Here is a 20,370-nt window from a genome sequence, read left to right on the forward strand (position 1 = left end):
AAATACGAGCTTTCCACTAGAAAGCCATTGGCAAAAACCCAAACAACAAGAATAAAAGCTTCCAGAAATATTTCATTCACACAGCAACACATTTTTTCAAACCTGATGCATTGTGTCTATTCACACAAGAAATATTAAACAGTTAGTGCTGTTCATGTATCAAAGCCTTTAAAATAACTTTCTGAATTATGTCTCAGCAACATAACAAATCACATTATCAATTAGGTTTTACAACAGTAATGGCATTTCATAATATATTTCGGCAGGAGAAAAAATTGCACTGCTTAAACCTATCTAACCTTTCAAAAAAGTGAATGAAGGGGGCCCGTGATTGAATTTTATTAATAATATTAAAGGACAAGAGCCTAATTTTGTGTGATGGGTAGTTTTCCGAGAAGATATTACAAAATTGCAGTGTTGTAAATGTGCCATACTGGAGTAACTTGCTGGGTGAAAATAAGAGAACTTTGCAAATTAGTCTTTGTATCCTAACCTGATTGGTAAGAGCTTCCTTATTATGATAAGATAGAAGTTTTTCAGGGCCATTTTGGACAAGGTGATAATTCAGTGGTGAAGTACAGGGACCGCCTTCCGCCGTGGGGAGGAAGTGACATCCAACGCAGGACATGGAGTGTCTTCTATCAGCTTCAAGTGGCCCTGCTGTGACTTTGTCTGGAAGAGAGAAGGATTGCTTCTTGTCTGTGCTCTGAGAGCCTACAGGCTGGATTACTGCAATATGTTGTACATGGGGCTGCATTTGAAGACAGTTCAGAAACTTCAGCTAGAACCAAATGCAGCAGCCGCCAAACTAGGAAGGTGTGAACATATTACTCTGGTTCTAGCCTGACTGTGATGGCTGCCAATTTGTTTCCGGGCTCAATTCAAAGTGCTGGTTTTGACCTTCAAAGCGCTATATGACTCAGAAACCTAAGGGAGCACATCTTACCATATGAACGAGCCTAGACTACATTCATCATCTGGGCCCTTCTTTGGATACCATCACCAAAACAAGTGCCAAGCATAGTGAGCAGACAAGAGTGACAGCCCTTTGTGTTTGGAACGCTCTCCCTGGGGAAGCCCACCTGGCACCAACTGCACTATGATTTCAGCACCAGGTCAGAATGTTTAAAAAATTTTCAGACATACAGACATCTTAAATGACTGTGTTGCTAATCTGATTTTTAGTGTGTGCTTTTAATTGCAATTGTACTGGTATTGTGCATTGTTTTAATATGTTCTCATGAAGTTTTTAGTTCATTTTTAAAAAATATATTGCAAATAACGTTGAGACTTCGTTTCATATAAAGCAATATATAGACCTAATAAATCAGAGCAAGGGATTACCCCGCTTCTCTAGCAAAGGACATCATCACTCCTGCTCTGGAAAAAAAGTCACGTAGCTGCACTCCCTTGAGTTTACCCCTCCACTTAAATGTTTATATTTTCTTTCAACAGAATAATTTGCCCCATGTGTATTTAGCTTGCATGTTACTCTGCTTTATTAACATCAAAGGATGTCCTTTCTTACATGGGTTCAGTAAAGGTAAAGGGACCCCTGACCATTAGGTCCAGCTGTGTAATTGGCTTTCCGCCCCCACCCCCCTTCTTTTTTATATACCAGTATTACTGGCAGTGAGAATGTAAAATGGCCTCACCCACTGAAATAAATTCACAGTGGAGTTCTCCAGGCCTTTCCGATTCTTCATCAGTATGATTCAAGGGACGTGGCCTGCAGCTCTACTCAATCAAATACGGCTGTGATGGCATATATAATCTAACTGTTTGACATTTTTATTGCAATTCATTGAGACTAAAGAGAGATGACTACATTAATATCTTGATGCAGTTTAGTAATAGCTGGTATGAAACTGATGTGCCAAATTACCAAAGAGCCCTTAAATTCTCCTGCAGGCTTTAACTCTTTGTGACTATCACAAAGTGAGGTTTCAGTGTGAATACCATAAAAAAAACCCAGCAAAACCCTCTTACTGAGAACTAAAATAAGCAGTAGTAGAGTTTTGTTTTTTTTTGAAGGGGCATTATTTTCTGACTACTTAGAAATGTTGGTTTTTAAACATCCGGGGTTATAATTGCAGCAAGGATTCCCTAGAGAATTTATATTTTTAGCTTCTACATCCCCAAAGGATTTAGGAACAGGAGCATTGATCCTTATATTAATTAAGTTTTTTATAATAAAAAAATCAGCATAATTACACTCAAATTATAAACATTACTGTCCCCCTCTGTGCCAAAGTCCCCAAAAGGCAGTTCCGAAAAATGGTTAGGCTCAATTTTTTTGTGGGTCTCCAGAGTTGCAAGACAAGCACTGAGAGTGCCTCTCTGTATTCCCCTGATATTTAAAATTGGCATATGAACCATGGTATTATTAAATGTTGGTGCGGCATCCATTATTTTTCCATTTCTGCAACAAATGTGAAAAAGTGTCCATAACATGCAATGGGGGAAAAGTTGATCAGCACTAAGCTTATGTATTTAAGCCATAAAACCCAAAGTGCCTGTTTTCTAGGCAAAAATCTAATGCCTTCACTCTCCAGGAAGTTTTTGTGGGCACAACCATAGGCTCTCTGTGCCCGGACTTTGGGAAGGGCCATAGCTCAGTAGTAAAGCATCTACTTTGCACGCCAAGAGTCCTATGTTCAATCCCTCTCATTTCCAGGTAGAGCTGGAAATGTTCCCTGTCTGAAATTCTGGAGTGTCACTGCTTGTCAATGTAGACAATACAGAGTTGCAATGGTCTGACTCATAAAAAAGCAGCTTCCTATGTCCCAGTGTTAAAAAGTTAATAAATGATTAGGGGTATCTCACCCATTGCTTTCACCTCTGCTTCTCAAGCTTTCTGCAGCTTTATTGAATGAAGGTTGTGTCAATGTGTTACTCTCATATTGCCAAAGAATATCTACCTCAGCAAAGGTCATTGCTAAATGGTCTTGGTCCATTTCTAAATGGCCTTTGTCCATGTCATTGCGGTAGGAGAGACTGATCTCGGGGACAAAAAATAGCATTTTGTCATTTTGGAGACTGTTCAGATGGAACCCGGCTGCCTGGGAGAAAGGAAGCAGCCAAAATCTTTAAAGCAGAGTATTGGATAGAAAAGCTCAGTGCAAACTTCTAAGTGCAGAGTACTGCTAATAGCAATTACGTATGGTTCCTACAAAATGAGAGCACGATTTCCCTTGTAAACAAGCCGTGTGATGGATTACCATTGACATGTTCTTTAAAGACAAACACAAAGTAATTATCCTCTAATGTCATGGTAGATTTATAAGGAGGTCAGTTGGTTTGTCTAGGCTGCATCATTAAAATGAAATAACCGACTTGAGAAACAGAAAGAGGTTGTAGCTGCAGGATGCTAATTTAGCAAATTGTGCATAATGCCACGAAATGTTCCTTGGTAAATCAGTGCAATTTCTGATCACCATCTTCGTCATGTGGCAGAACTCTATATCAAATACTCCATTACTGACTATAGCTTTGTCACATGACTGAGGTGGTAATCAGAAATATTAAAAAAAAATAGTAAGCTAATATCACTTGTGACTATTAGCACTACCATGCATGTATGGGGTGGTATCCCTGTATGAGCTCTTTTCCCACTCCACTGCACAACTTTTTAGCATGCTAAAGTCATAATATTAGGTCATCATCCAATTTTTGAAAAAGAATAAGGCACCTTGCTGCTATAAATCTTATACTATTTTTTGTTTGCTTAGTATTAAAATACCATACTGAGGGAATATCTGTCATACACAGAGTTTATTCCCTACATTAAGAAATATAAATACCATCAGTTCTGCAGATCTGTTTTCAACCTTAAGTGAAACACACAAGCTAGTGGTTAAGTAGAAGGCATAAGTGAAGAGAATCATAGCAGTGTTTTACATTCACAAAGCTGGAGACTAATTTTAGGCTGTGTACTATACTGGGTTAAAAAAGTTAATAGAAACCAAATTATGTAGCATTACATATCAGTTTCTTTGTTTCCAAGTTTGGTGATAGGCAATTCCCTTATATGAGTCAGTCCTACTATGTGTTTGTATGAGCATCCAGTTGCTACAGCTACTGAGGAATGATTGAATTGATTGCAAAGACTTGTGTGAATAGCATACCCTCAAACATTTCTCTGATGAAAATAGGGACGTCCCATTCCATAATGATAATTTTACTGTTTATACCCCCCACATCTTATACACGTTGGAAGCTACCCACTTCCAACATATATAAAAACATAATAAAACATTAAACTTAAAAAAAACACCTTTCCTATACAGGATTGCCTTCAGATGGCTCAGGGCTCCAACATTTCTCCAATTAAAATAGGGACATCTTAAGGAAAAGTGGGACATTCCAGGATCAAATCAGAAACCGGGACGGCTTCTCTAAATCTGGGACGCCTCTAGAAAATAGGGACACTTGGAGGGTCTGGTGAATAGGTTGTTTCACTGATCATGATCTAATTTATCTCAAGCTCATCAAAACAAGTGGATGTATATCAGAAACATCTTCACAGATATTTTGTTTTTAAAAATTACTACATGCTGTCTTTCATTTTACAAATGCTCTGGGGAACTAGCAATGTTTTTAAAAATGCATTACAATAACACTCAGAAACAGGGCATAACAGAATGATAAAATCCATAGCTGGATTTTAGCTGCATAGCTGGATACAATAAAATCAGCTTCATACTTCATGCTGAAAAGCTTCACCAAATAAATTGTTTTCATCAGAAGGAAATCTGGTGCAGGGCAGAGATCTCCCTCCACATTGCCCAGTATCTGCTGGAAAATATTGCAGAAGGAATAAGCAATTTTGTTGTTATGCTCACATGTACGAAGGATACATGAGCATCTCTTTCACACAAGTCCCATAATTCCCTGTGAGAAAACCGCCTGCACACAACACTCACAACATTGTATTTCCCCTGATGCTGCTGGGACTTCAGCCAGGGACTGAAGAAGCCTTTCTGAGAAGCCTTGTGGGAGACTGCAGCAGCAAGGGCTTTCTGAATGAGGGTGAGCAGAAACCCCGCTCACATCAGACTGTGAACAGGAGACATTTTCAACAGGCCTGAATGAAAATGACCGCCCAGGTTTTTCCATACCCTTTGTGAAATTGGAGGTGGAGGAAGTTAGCAAGATGCCTTGTGCCAAGTCGGACCATTGTTCCCTCTAGCTCAATATTGTCTGCACTGACTGGCAGTAGTTCTCCAGGACTTCAGGCATGTCTCTCTCATAATCCTACCTGGAGATGCTGGGGATGGAAGCAGAGATTTTCTGCTTGCAAGCCAGATGTTGTGTCACGGAGCTATGGCTTGGAGTGGGGCCTGAAATTCTCTTCCAGGAGGGGGTGTGGGACTAAGTAACATTCACATGGCAGTTTATTCCTTTTTCCTGTCATTTCCTTAAGCATTAATTTCCACACAATGTAAAATCCACTTCTGGAAATAAAGAGAAATATAGCGCAAGTTTAGTGCTCATTTCCAGTAAGAGTGCTAAACTTGCGTGATATTCTGCTTATGTCTACAGAAGTGGCTTTTACATCATGAGAAGCTCAACTATAATGTGGAAATAGCAGTTAGGGAAACATCAAGTAAATGGAATAAACTGTTGTGCGGATGCAGCCATAACCTCCAAAGATAACCATTTACTCCAAACTAAACACACACACATAGGCCTTTCATTAAGTTTCAATAATTTTTAGTAGTTCAGTTAGTTTTACTGGTAACAGTTTTAGGGTTAACATCTTTTTCTTAGCTTCATGTGTAAGTTATATAACAGAGAAGGTTGTTTGTTCATGTCGTCTGTGAAATGCAATTATGCATTTTAAATATTGCGTTTGTGATTTTGTAAGTTCCGTGAGCCACCTGGAGGCTTTGGTGTAGGCGATGCACGAATCAAATTGTTCTCATAATTCATAACAATTAATGATGATGTTCATCCATCAAGTGAAACAGCGGAGGTACAATGTCTGCTTTGTTTCTATGCGAACACTGTACTTAAGTGGACTTTTGTTCTCCAGTCTGTAATATCCACAAGCCCTCTGAGCACTCATGTTTCGGCTTTCACCCCATGCAAGCCCTTGCTATTGTAATTCTAATAAGCGTCACAAGCAATTAATCTAATCACTCTACATATTCTCTAGAGGTAAAAGATAATTAAATATTAATCCTTGCTACAGCATCTTATGATTTCTTTTAGTTAATCACTCTTGCGACTGGCTGACCCGAGGGAGTATATCTGTAGAAGAAAATTATTCTTAACACAAGGGAAAATGTGTGTGTGAGCGCATGTGTGAGCTAGAGACAGACAGATGTATTCCCCCACTCAAATATTGAATTGGCCACAAGAGGGCTCCCTCGCCTTCTCCATTGAGCTTAGAGTTTTGTTATACTGGTACACAGGGAAACAAGAAAGTGCCTTACACTTTGTACACACCATACATTTAAAGCACATACCCCCCCCCCAAAAAAAGAATCCCAGGATTCTTTGCGGGAGGGGATTGTGCTTTAAATGTATGGTGTGTTGTGTGTACAGCCTTATACACAGGAGTCATTCCATGGGTCTGTAATGGCTAGAAGCAGCTCTCCAGGGTTTCAGGCAGGGGGTATTTCTGCACCCCACCTGGAGATGCTGGTGTTTGAATCTGAGACCTGCATGCAAAGCAGGTGCTCTACAACGGGGCTGCAGTCCTTCCGAATGTGCTCTTAAACAGTTAATTGGAAACGGGGGGGGGGGGACAATCTCAAAAGGTGTGGCAGGAAGATTCAAGGACAATCAAAGAAACATTTAAACATATCAGTGTAGTGTAGTGTAGTATAGTACAGTATGGAAATTTAAAAACCGGAAACAGTATCCACACCTTGCTATTCTTCTACAGCTCTGTTAACGTTGTGAATGGGGATTTTCAACTCTGACAAATATGAACAATCAGAAAAGGTAAAGGCTTCTTTGCATTGATGAGGAGGTGAGAGTTTGTCTCAAATTACACTACACACACACACTTCTATGATTCTTCGAATTTAAGGCAATTCGGGGTTCTTCAAAGTGAGTTTGGTTCTGCTATCCTGGAAAACGCCATTTATTAACAGGAAACAGTGAGCATCATCCGTGATATACCACTTAGCCCAATTATCCCTTGATGCAATTAACATTCTTGCCAGACTTTGTAAATTATGTGGCCTTCATGTCCTCTGCATGATCCATATATCCTGAACTAAAGAAAAAGAGCAAAGCAGGCACACCTTTCAATGGGGAGGAAATAACAGGACATAATTGAGTTGTTGTGTGTGACTCAAATCGCTGATGAAATTATTCCTAGTCAGCTTATGTTTGAGGGTGATCTTGAACACTGTTCGGTTTAAAGACTGGATTGTTTTGAAAAGAATTCCAGGCGTTCAAATGATTTCAAAATTACATATGGTCAAAGATTGGGAAATTGTTTATGGCATCGGGGAGAGGGGTGTGTGTGTGTGTGTGTGTGTGTGTGTGTGTGTGTACATGTACACAAACACACACTGTAGACACAGCATGGATGACAGAATCATTTGTAACCAGTTGTCGTTTCTGGCTCAGCCATTCCTGGCAGAAACCTGCTGAGCGATGATGTAGCTTTCCGAGCTACCTAACTTGATGAAATCATGGACTTTGGGGGATGAAAGGTAGGGAGATGGAGAAAGATGGAAACCGGCTCCAAATAACTTTTCAAAAACAAAATTGCCCCTGTTTTGATTAAGTAAAAACATATAATTACTACACCATTTGACTTGCTCTAGGTCCATGTAATTGCAAGAAGGAAATCCCATTACTGTACAGTAGTTGTTTTCCTAAAGCAGACAGATTGGGAGACTGGGGGTGGCCTGGGGAAACAACTGAGTTAACGAAACTTAGTTCTCCCAATGCCTTCATCTCCTTCCTGAGTGCTGAATCACTTCACCAGTTTTTGAAGGCTTGGTGATGACTTTGTAAGTTGCACTACTGGGGACTCCCCCCCCCCCCCGCCCAAAGGCTCCTAGCGCTGGGGTGGTGGGTCAATCTCCATTCTGATATCAGTGGGGAAACAATGAACAGAGAGGAACAGGCTTTATGTTAGGGAGGCAGAACCTCAGTTAAGTGTTTTTATTGATTTACTTGATTTAGATCCTGACTCAGCCATGAAACTCACCTTGGGTCAGGTCACTTATCACTGAGCCTGCGTCACAGGGTTGTTGTGGGGATAAATTGGGAGCAGTCTGTTTCTCTGAGCTCCTTGGAAGATGTGCAGAATGACAAAACAGTATTTGCAAAAATAAATACGGCATGTTTATGTTACATACAGAATTTCTTAAACTGTTACACCTCAGACTCTCCTCTCCTCTGAAAATATCAATCCACCTCATTTGTAGATGAAGAAGGAAAGCAAAATGCCATTCCAACAATTTCAAACAATTTCAGTGAAACAAGAAATACAGAAAATATAAAGAGTGATGTTAAGACTCTGGAGTAGTAAACTCTCTCCATGAACAATTCTTTGTTATTTTCTTAAGGTCCATAACATAGATGGTATCTTCCAAATGTTACGTTGATGCTAAAGCATGTGCATTAGAATCGTTTGAGGGAAAAGCACTAACAGCACAGTCTTATGTTTACCTACTTACAAGTTATTCCCAGGTAAGTGTGCATATTATTGTAGCTTAAATGGATTCATAACGCTGCCAGCTAATAGAGCATGCTAAGCAATTGGCCTTGACATTCTTGTTGGCTGCCATTTTGTGAAAATGAATGCTAACAATGGAATGGTTTACAGTGGGGACAGGGAACCAGTGGCCCTCCAGATGTTGTCGGATTTCATCTCCCATCAGCCTCAGCCAGTGTGGCCAGCGGTCAAGGATTGGGGAGGGGGAATCATAATCGAACATTATCTACAGAGCCACAAGTTCCCCATCCCCAGTTAATAGCCCTGGCTCATCATCTTGAAGAGTTGCATTCACATTGGACAAAGTTGATTTTCTGCAATGGTCAGCTGGGCAAAAGAATGGCAGCTGCTTTGCTCATCTTCGCTTCTCCGGCTGAAGACAGTAAGAGGTGGTGCCGCTGTGGACATCTCTCCGCCATTTTTGCTGTGTGAGACAACTGCCCTTTCTGAAATCGGGTTCACGTTGGAGTCGGCAATATCTTGGCCTCTGCATCGAAACAGTTGGACGAGACACTTCCGGAACTAGGAATGAAATCACAAATAATTATTGTTGTGCTGAAATTATGTGAGGTGCCCTGGGAAAGCATTGCAGGGAGTTGGGGTAGATTAACCTTTGGGTCCCTTCCAATTCTACAGTTCTTTGTTTCTATGCTGCATGTTCAAAGAGGAAGGTACGCATGCCTAAAATGAACCACTAAAACAACATAACGGGCCAAGCCTAATCATCTCCTAAATCGGAGGATTCTCCCAGAAAGGGGAATGGTGGCCAATATCCATGGACAGTCCTCATCCCACATTTTCTAAAACCCTGCAACTGATTTTAATAGAGTTACTCTGAAGTAAATATATTCTGGAATGCAAGCCAGAATCGATAGCGCATATAACAAGCTGAATAAAAGATGTTATAAATCATGGGAGTGAAGCAATAATTTAACACGTAAGTGGACAGAAACAATTTGTTAAAACAGGAATGGAAAAAAACAAACCAGAAATGTTCCCCATGGACTAGGAAACAATTTGGTTTAAATACCCAAAGAGGAGGTGTGCAGTACCTGACTGTTCATAAAGGCATAGATAACTGGATTATACACCGTGGCCGTTTTTGAAAAGAAAGCTGGAATGGCAGCGAGGCGAGGGTCCAGTTCGACGGAAGGACAGGTGGTGACCAAGATTGAAAAGGCTGCGTAAGGAGACCAGCAAATTAAAAACGCAAGGATCATAATGACAACCATTCTGGTCACCTGTCTTTCAGGCTTCCTTGTAGAGCCCAGTCTGCCTTGAGTATCTGAAACCTTGAAAAGAGAGAGCGGGGGGAGATCTCGTCAAAAGCATGAGCAAAGTAAGGGCTTTCTACCTAGATGACATCTGCAAGCAGGGATACCAGTAGGATTTTTTTAGACCCAGTTTATTTGTTTTCAGGGAGGACATATCTAAGCAAACTCCAAGTTTAGAGCACATGTTTGAAGCCCAAGAGTATTTTGCCTGTGCTCTCCTTGCTGCTGGAGAGTGCTGTAAGCTCTGTGTTTTGAACCTAGGCAGGCACCCAGCCAATTCTTGCAACTGTATAGATGCTGTTGTTAAGATGAACCAAGCTGAAACAAATTGCACTGTTTGCAAAAGGGAGTGGCATGACATGAGATACTGCAGCACCACAACCCTCGGCATGATGGAAATGCCATCACCAGATCTGCAGTACTCATAAACATCCCCCTGAATAGCCCCCTGAATCAGCTGCACAGGTGACGTTGTTCAGATTTCTGCTGCTCAGCTGAGCATCTAGACATATTCAACACGCTGCTGGCCTAGGAATCTGCACTAATCAAATCGCAGCCTAAGATGTGCACAATATGCATGACTAATTAAGATCCCAAAGTTTGAAAACTTGATCCATACAAAATCTAACCCTTTGACACAAAAGCCCACCAGCGCCAAAGCACTCCTTCAGAGGGATTCGTATCTCTTGCAAATGTTCTCACCTACCTTTCTAAGTTTCCGCATCAGTTTTCCATAGGATATCAAAATCACCAACAAGGGCAGGATAAAACAGGTGGTGAAGAATGTAATAATGAAAGTACGGTTGTTGTAGTCTCCAGAATACCTATAAAAACCACACGAGGTTTTTAGGTTCTGCCGGATTAGGGCTTATCAAACAAGTGCCACATCCCCGAGCTGCCTTACCAGTTGGGTTCACACGTAGTCCCGATCTTGCTGGTAGTGTAGCTGCTCCACCCCATTGTAGGAGGGATGGTCCAGATGAAGGAGAAAACCCACACAAAGGCTACTCCCAGAGCTGCATGCTTCCCCTTGAGGCGCATGTTTCCCAGGGGGCGGCAAATCACAACGTAGCGCTCAAACGCAAGCAGAGCAAGGGACCAGAGGGCAACTATTCCTGCAATGAGAATGAGCTAAATTAGGGGGAAGAAGAAGTTGGTGTAACATATTGCAAGGATGGGGAACCTGTGGCTGTCCAGATGATGATGCACTTCAAACACCAGCATCCTTGACCACTGGCCATGCTGATGAGAGTTGGGAGTCCAACATTTAGAAAGCTACAGATTTCCCACTGGATGGAGTGCTGGACTTTGACCAGGGAGATCTGAGTTCAAATCCCCAATCAAATGGACATTCCTGTACCAAGTCAGGCCAGGAAGCAGTTCTCTAGGGCTTAAAGCAGAAGGGTTTTCTCTCTCCTTTCTAGAGAGACAAGGGACCATCTGCAGGTTGGTCCCTTAGGACAAATGAGGCACTGCTCTCACCACCTCAGTCTGCCATCAGCTAGTCCACACCTGCCTGCTTTCTTCAGCCCAGGGGGTGGCCAAATACTGCTTGGAATGTCTTCTTCTGGGGCTATAAAAACTAAGGCAATGCATCTGATCTGAATTGGAGGCAGAGCGCCCAGAGAAATGGGATGCTTAGAATTCTGCATTCACAGAACTTTCCAGGATTGGAAGCCATTTGGCACAGTTCAGCCCATTTAAAATGCCATTAATTCTAAAGGGGAGAGTTGTCTGTGTTTTATGATGCTGCTGAAATAAAGGGGGCATGAAGGAACTTAAGTTCAGTTGCATGGTGATGACATATGCAAGGGGAGAGGTTGTTGGATGTTACAGGGAAAGCAGAAGTGTGAGTAACTTATCAGCTGGGCTGCTTGCACTGGTCTGTAACATCTAATGGGAAACCTACACTGGACACATGTACAAAAAGAGTCATTGCAGTGATGTGGTTAGAGTGTCGGGCTAGGACCTGGGAGACCAGGGTTCAGCTCCCCACTTGGCCACGAAGCTCACTGTGTGATCTCGGGCCAGTCCCTGCTTCTCAGATCAACCTACCTCACAGAGACGTTGTGGGGATTAAATGAGGAGGAGAGGAAATCCAAGTATGCCACCTCGAGCTCCTTGGGGGGGGGGGAGTGGGATATAAATGCAATCAGCCAATAACAGTTAGATACATAAACTCTGTGTGTTGTGCACTGATTAACCTTACGTTGCGAGAAGCACTGCCAACCACATGTCGCTCATGCACCCAGTTAGCAGAGCTTCCTTTCAGCATGTACAAGCTGCTCAGCCTTTACAAGGAATCATTTTAGGAATGGTAGGAGAGGGGGTAGGTTGTGGTTCGGGAGGTACAGTAATATGCCACTGAAATGCTCCAGTGACAGTAGAGGAAGGCAGATGTTCCTGCTGAGCAAAATAGAGAAGTGATTGAAGAATAACTTTACCCCAGTCCAGTATCTTCTCCCTATAAGTCACACATCCTGCAGGAGTTATAGCCTAGGGGCACTGGCTAGTCCAGCCTGTCACAAGCCACCTTCTCCTAACCCCTCCTACCTGTTCTTGAAATGTGCATTACAGAATATAGGTGCTATATTTACATTGGCTGTTTACCTCTTTGCTTTCTGTTAGGACCACTGCACTGTGGAAGAGTTCACTCTTTGCCAGCAGTCACAGTGTTATTATTGCTAGAAGATTCGGGGACAATGACCTCCCATTGCCATCCCCCTGAGGGTGCTTGAAAAAGGATGTGATGATTGTCCTAGGAAAGCATTATTGCTCTTGACCTGCAGATGGAAATAGCTTGTCAGAGGACCCTTTCCAAAGGCAATTTGAAGCACAGGTCCCTATGGAACAACCATCACCAAGACCCAGTGTGCTGTTGTAAAGTGGGTAGTATATTAGATTTGGGCAAAGGAATTCTGGGTTCAAGGCCCCCATACAACTCTGAAGTTCCCTTGGTGGCCTTAAGTTGCTAGTCCTCAACTTCATGGCATTACCATGAGAAGAAACTGGAAATACATATATCTATGTAAAATGGGACAGTCCCAAATTTAATCCCAATGGGAACATAAGCAGTACTGGACTAGTGGTCTGACTCACTTAACAGGCAGCTTCCTATGTTTGCAATCCAGCATACAGTAATTGCCCTGAAGTAGCCATGTGGACAGCACAAAGATAGAACCAATTAACTGCTAGATTTCACCTAGGAATCCTATTTGACAGGCTAGGTGCAAGTGTGTTCAGAGAATATGAAGATTGTGAGGATTCATTGGCTAGCAGAAGGAGCCCTCTTTGGGTGACCTGAGATGCAGAGTAATTGACCAATTAACCAGATGAAGCACCACACTTAATCAACGAAGAGCACTTTAATTGGTTAATAGCCCTGAGTTACAATACCGTTATTTTTCAGGGAGACACGCTTCAACATTATCTCTTGAAATTATAAAAGGTCCCCCAAGAAAACATGCCTCATACCTCCCCCTGACCCTGAAGTTTGGGTTCTGTAGCACACAGGATTTCTTCCAATATATGCAAAGAGATAAATCCCTATTAGCAATCACAAAGGCGCTTTTGCTAAATCTCATAAATGGATAGCTGCTAGCAAACCTTGCTGTGTTATCTTCAGAATGAAAAGCTCAGTAACAGCAAGCGCAAAAGAACTCGGCAATCGTCCCAAGGTACAACATGTCTGTGAGCAGGTCCCTTTTGCCTGCAGGCTCTAACAATGCAGTCTTATGAGGGAGTAAGACTCAATGGGATTGACTTCTGAATAAGCATGCATAGGATTGCACTGTTATTTAAACGCATCTGCAAGTGTAACATCGAGGGCTGGGAAGTTCAGAAACCTTTTCACTTACCAAAGAACGTGACTGCAAATCCTTCCAGCACACATGCCCAGTGGCCCATGAAAAAATAACCCTTCAGATTAGTCAAGAAGCTGATTGTGCCCCCAATCAAGGAGACCAGGAAATCGGCCACAGAGAGGTTCACGATGACATAGTTTAGAGGTTGCCTCAACTGTTTGAATTTCAGAGTCACCAAGATGACGGTAAAATTCTCGAAGAGGGACAAGGAAGTCACCAAGAACATCAGAGCAGAGAGAAGGTGGAAGTTCCAGGGTTCGATGAAGTCCAGGGGTTGCAAGAACGGATCAAAAGGTGAGGAACTTGCTGGGGGATCTATCAGAAAGGATCCATTTTCAGGTTCTCCCATCAGACCATCCATTTCTGTCTTTCAACACAGAAGAACACAAAGTGTGCCACAACACACCTAATCAACCACGGTCATCTTCTTAAAATGGAATTTCTTCTTTATAGTATGGTTTCTTTAAAAACAAATGAACAACACTCTTGCAGTCTTGCAAACTAAAGTTCTGAATGGAAAGGAGTTTGGTGCTTGTGGTGGGATCATGCCCAAGCAAGGGAGTCTCTGGCAAGCCATCTGGTCTCCTCCTTTTTCTCTCTTTGCAGCTGCCACCGTCTCCCTGCCAGCAAGATTAAAGGAGCAAAGGGCTTCCTCCTTGTGATTCTTCAGTGAGGCAGCCAACAGCAGTGCAGGGATGGCCCTGGCTGCAGCTGCTCTAGCAGGGGAGAGATGAGGAGGCTCGGGCAGACATGCCTTGCCTGCTCTCGAGAATTAGAGAGAAGGAACCTTCTCTTCATTAGCCCGGGGGGGGGGGGGGGAGAAACGCCTTCCTCCTGTTCTCTCACAGCTGTAATTGGAACAGAGTGGAGGTTTCTTTCTGCCAGATCTGCTGGAAAGGAGGATGACCAGACACCATCACAAAGGCAATTGGATTGATACCTGGGCAGGTAGATAATGAGGCACAACAAACCTCTTTGGCACCATTAAGGCAGCGACACCGAATGCCTACAACTAAATTGTGGCAATTTCTGGGCAAAATTTGATTTTTAAAGTAAATCATTGCATAGAGGTGACACTGACATTACTTTTTGTAATGTCTGTTGCCTTTTCCTCCAGCAGTGCATTCAATCAATTTGTTTTAATAAAATGATTTCTGATTTCTAGAGGGAACAAATATGCTCCTCGGACCTTTTCGTGATCATAAAACCCCACCCCCCTTTTCAATAGACTCATAGCTTCATAGCATTGTAAGGTTGGAAGGGACCTGAGGTCGACCCCCTGCATTACTGGAATCTCATATCGTAGGGTGAATATCAATAGCCATACGATTGCTGCATTGTATGTACGTAGTGTCTGCAAGTTTCTCTGGTTAGCAAATGGGTTCCAAAAGGCTGGTGATCCCTTTAGTCACAACTGATGGGAACTGAAAGCTCAGAGCATTGTCCTACACAGAGGTGTAACCAGACTCCTTTTAGAGATGATACTGTAACTGCTCGGGACCCAGGTGGCGCTGTGGGTTAAACCACTGAGCCTAGGGCTTGCTGATCAGAAGGTCAGCGGTTCAAATCCCTGTGACGGGGTGAGCTCCCGTTGCTCGGTCCCAGCTCCTGCCAACCTAGCAGTTCGAAAGCACGTCAAAATGCAAGTAGATAAATAGGAACCACTACAGCGGGAAGGTAAATGGTGTTTCCGTGTACTGCTCTGGTTCGCCAGAAGTGGCTTTGTCATGCTGGCCACATGACCTGGAAGCTATACGCCGGCTCCCTCGGCCAATAATGCGAGAAGAGCGCGCAACCCCAGAGTCGGTCATGACTGGACCTAATGGTCAGGGGTCCCTTTACCTTTATCTTACTGTAAATGCTATGGGATGCGGGTGGCGCTCATAGCTGCCAAGTTATCCCTTTTTTTAAAGGGATTTTCCCTTATGGTTAATAGGCTTCCTCGCGAGAAAAGGGAAAACTTGGCAGCTATGATGGCGCTGCGGTCTAAACCACTGAGCCTAGGGCTTACCGATCAGAAGGTCGGTGGTTCGAATCCCCACAATGGGGTGAGCTCCTGTTGCTTGGTCCCTGCTCCTGCCAACCTAGCAGTTCGAAAGCACGTCAAAGTGCAAGTAAAAAAATTCCTTCAGTAGCACCTTAAAGACCAACTAAGTTTTTATTTTGGTATGAGCTTTCGTGTGCATGCACACTTCATCAGATAGATATCAAGTAGATAGATAGGTACCGCTCTGGCGGGAAGGTAAATGGTGTTTCCGTGCGCTGCTCTGGTTTGCCAGAAGTGGCTTCGTCATGCTGGCCGTATGACCCGGAAGCTATACGCTGGCTCCCTCAGCCAGTAAAGCGAGATGAGCGCCGCAACCCCAGAGTCGTCCGCGACTCGACCTAACAGTCAGGGGTCTCTTTACCTTTACTGTAACTGCTGCATTTGAAATGATTGAATTGCAAGCAATGTAGATGGTAAAGTTACCTGCTTGTAGTGGAGCTTGACTGGAAAGAGCACAGCCCAGAAGAGGCAGAGAGAGGCAGCACTGAGGACCACCCACCATCTAAATTTTGCACCAGAGGCCTTTTGTATCCCAATCCATCTTCAGCTGGGGCCTTCTCTGTCTAGACTTTAAACTAGCCTCCCTGCAGCCATATGCCAGGCCCCCTCTTGGCCACCTTTAATTGGTCAATGGATAGATCGATTTATTCAAGCACAGTTGTCCTAGCACTTTTAAACAACCTCACTGAACACAGTCTCTGAAAGCGAGGCACAGTATTGCTCTTTGGAAAGATAGCAGAAGAATCTGCCTCTGAAACAACATGCCTCTTTCCCCAGCCATTTCAAACAATTTGGTCACAATTTATAGATCCCAGCAAATTCCAGAATGGTTCAGAACCTGCATGTTCATTTTGGCCCAGTCTCTATCTTCTTGCCTGGTTGTGATCCTGGTTTAGTATTCATGCCATAAAGAGAACACTTTTCAGTGTTTGGCCTGCAGGTTCTTTGAAAGATTAACCTCTTCTGCAATCAACAGCATTACTTTGCAAATATTTTGTAAATTTAGAGCAGTTCCAACACACACATTTATAGCACATGGTTTCCCCTAAAGAACCCTGGGAACTGTAACATGTTAAGGTCTTAATCTCAGGGGCATGGGTCTGAGCCTCACATTGGGGAAAATATTCCTGCATTGCAGGGGGTTGGACTAGATGACCTTCAAGGTCCCTTCCAGTTCTACAGTTCAGAATTGGCTCTGTGAGGGGGAAATGACACTTCCGGGGTTCTGTTGGGAAAGTCATGTGCTTTATATGTGCATTAGATGTGCCTTTAAATTTATGGTGTGGGGATCTGTCTGTAGTCAACAAATCCATTGAGCCTGAGCTTATAGCTAAAGGGCAGCAGACTTGAGTGTGAATATCATCATTTTACCCAACACAGCTGCAGAACAAAATGCAACAGGAGAGAACTGTGCTAAATGATATCCAATGTCATAATTGTATGTGGCAGTTTGAAAACATGAACTGAATTTACTAGTCCCTGGAGAGAGGTGCTAGAGGAAACAGGATATTAAATCAGCAAGATATGACTTATTCTTGGATTTACTCCATGAAGCTAAAATTGAATAAATGAGACGAGTCTATTGGTCTCACAAGGTGATGGCCTCTAATGAGATGGGGTGCAAACTCTGAAGTGTGGCCACATATCCTGAAAAACCTCATGGGCCAATCAGTTTTACATTATGAAAGCCTTCGCTCTGCAGAGAACTTAAGACTCTAGGACTCGGGTGGAGGTGAAACCTGAGGAAAGCATTTGCTCACATTGTCAGTGAGTTTCCTCATTGGTTTTTGTTGTTGTTCAAACAATGGAGGAGGGTTGGGTGAGTAGACCTTTGACAGCAACGCCACTGCAGCTCTGCTACCCTTCATTTTATGATTTCTTCAGCCAACAGGTGGTAGTCAGTTTCGTGGTTCAGCTCAGCCTGTCCCCACCCCAACAGACAAATGAGCTCCCATGTTATAGCTGCAGGAGTGTAGCGATATCAAAGCAAGAGAACATTGACAACTGCAAGCCTTGCCAAAACAGAACCAGCATGGTTCTACAAAGGTACCGTAAGTCCTATCAGAGTTATCTGAGAAGGTAAGGTGATCCAGCTTGGCACAGTTTTCTCGGACTTTCAAAAAGCTTCCAACAAAGTATCTCACCAAAGATTCTTGAATAAGCTTAACAGTCATAAAATAGGCATCTAGTTGGCCATATGAGAATAAATACCTACATCCTAGGCACCCCCTACTGAGTTGTTTTAGGTTGTAAACTTCTGACAATGTTCCTGATATAGCTTTGCTCTAAGTCATTGTGAGAAATTAAAATAGCAGGCTTTGGGGGGCACAGTTTAAATGTTCCACAATGCCCTGGTGTGGGAAGTTAAAATGGTGGCTCCTGGAGTCAACCACCTGCCACTGCCAGGAAAGCCCAAGGATGCCTACCTGGGCCTCTTCTCAGTGAAGAAAAAGGATGTGTGAATCAGCTTCTGCCAACTGGTTGCTAAATGTTTTAACTGATCCCACTAAAAAGCACTGAAGGGAAGAGGCCATTCAGTCTGTGGTGACAGATCTGCAGCAGCCCATTCACAGCCCCAAGGTGATAAATATGCATATATATGTGAAACAATCCATTATTGTTACTACTACTACTACCACCATACTACTACTACTACTACTATTACTATATTTACCACCTGCCCTTTACTGTAAGGTCCCAGGGTGTGCCACAAAATTTAAAATACAACATTAAAAATAGTTTAAAACTTGGGAGACTCCTTTTTATATTGGATTACCTCTAAGCTGTCAACAAAAGTGCTTTTGCAGTTTCATAAGCTGCCATTATTAGATGGGAAAGGATGATAGGAGTGTGAGAAGTGGTGTTTCGTTACGTAGGGGAAAGAAATGAAAAATGAAAGAGCAGCAAAGTTAGAAATCAGATCAGGAAATTAGATCAAGAAGAGGAAAACAGATAATCTTTGTTACAGTGTGTCTCATGTGGAAATCCAGCTTCCACCAATTTTCTGCCTAATCTGGAGAGAGAAATTTACATAAGGACCCTGTATGTTGTTATATATTTATGTCTGTTATATTAAGAGAGAAGGAGGGAAGTGTCCAGTTTTCCAACTTTTTCGCATTTGAAACCTAGTTTCAGATCTGTTTGCCAGGATTCTGACTAGTCAGTGTTTGTTATTTCTTCGGGAGGAGTTAAGCTGGGAGATGGCATTTTGCTACCAGTATCTGCAGATCTGTCTTGGGTGTTTTGAATGGAACCAAACTCATTCCTGGTAAGGGGATGGAGCAGAGCTCTCTGTGTGTGTCTTTGTGTACAAAGATTCAAACTTGCTCTTTGAGACAGAGAGTGAGATATGCAAGTTACCTGAAGACTTGAAGAACCCTGGGTACAAACTGAATCTCTCTGGGGGGATCTAGTGTGAAGCAGTGGGGCTGCTGGTGTGTGTAGGAGCACAAATAGGCTGCATTCCAATTGTGCAAGTTATTAGGCAAATGTGAAGCTTTCACATGACACAGCAATGGAATCATGATAAACCTACACAAGGTCTCATGATAAACCTACTTTGTTCAACTTAATTATGAACCTAAACTGCCTGCTTCTGGCCATATTGGCTAACAACTGAACTCAGGTCCCAGCAAAACCCTAAAAAGTGGGCAAAGTTGATTGGTTTCCCACACACACAGGCACACCTGGGCCTAAAAAACAATCTCCTTTTGCTGTCATATTCTCATCATACAATTTTCTTTTTGCCATCTTTTCTCTGTTCCCCAGGTGCAGCTTCTGAATAGGATCCACTTAGAGTTATCAGATAGAAGAAGATCTACCTTTAGGAGTAAGAGACGCATCCCCGATGCAGCCTGAAAAGGCTACACCACATGGAAGAGGCAGAGGCTACAAGAGAGAAAAAGCCAGCAAAGTCAGTGAATTTGCAGGCAAGGCATCTAATTTATTGATGGGGAAATTGGGAGGGAATATGTTCTAAAGGCTAGACTAGCCGTGAATTTAAGGCGTCTGTTTTACAGTTACCTTTGGCTGAGAAGAGTGCTGTACGTTTTATAGCTATATAAAAGGCAGGAATTCAAGAGCAGAACTTGCCTATTTTCGCATGGCTTGGAATATCTATGGATGTCTGCCTGTCCTGCAGCCATTAAAGGTACAGCCTTTGTCAGGGGGAAAAATAGAACAGCTGTATGTTGATTTAATAGCAGGCAGAACTTCAACCAGAGTTGATCGTGGCATGAATGAGCCCTGGCTTGTGTCTGTCCCTTGTCTACTCCTACTCCGATGCGGCCACATGAGAAGATCATTTCAGTTATTCCTCATATCCTGTTTCTCCCACCAGAGGGAAGCCCAAAGTGGTAAACAGCAAACAACTTGCTTAACACAAAATATCACGTTGGATGAAGTAGATGGAACTTAACTGGGCCTCTCACTGGGATAGCCTAGAAGAAGCCTGTTCCTCTGCTGGCTGGTGAATGTTCATGGCAGCTGAGGGGGAGC

General features: G+C 42.9%; 1 protein-coding gene across 1 annotated transcript; it reads right to left on the reverse strand.

Annotated features, from left to right (window-relative positions):
• Window positions 1–8,210: 8,210 nt before the first annotated feature.
• On the reverse strand, window positions 8,211–14,560 carry LOC118096249 (vertebrate ancient opsin). The gene is made up of 5 exons (XM_035137803.3): window positions 13,821–14,560; window positions 10,868–11,078; window positions 10,670–10,787; window positions 9,742–9,981; window positions 8,211–9,211 (listed from the first exon to the last, which is right to left on the reverse strand). The coding sequence occupies exons 1-5, from the start codon at window positions 14,185–14,187 to the stop codon at window positions 8,981–8,983; spliced, it is 1,167 nt and encodes a 388-aa protein (XP_034993694.1). The 5' UTR covers window positions 14,188–14,560; the 3' UTR covers window positions 8,211–8,980.
• Window positions 14,561–20,370: the final 5,810 nt, after the last annotated feature.

Source organism: Zootoca vivipara, chromosome 5 (assembly GCF_965207765.1).
Source record: "Zootoca vivipara chromosome 5, rZooViv2.hap1.1, whole genome shotgun sequence".
In the NCBI taxonomy this organism is placed as follows: Eukaryota; Metazoa; Chordata; class Lepidosauria; order Squamata; family Lacertidae; genus Zootoca; species Zootoca vivipara.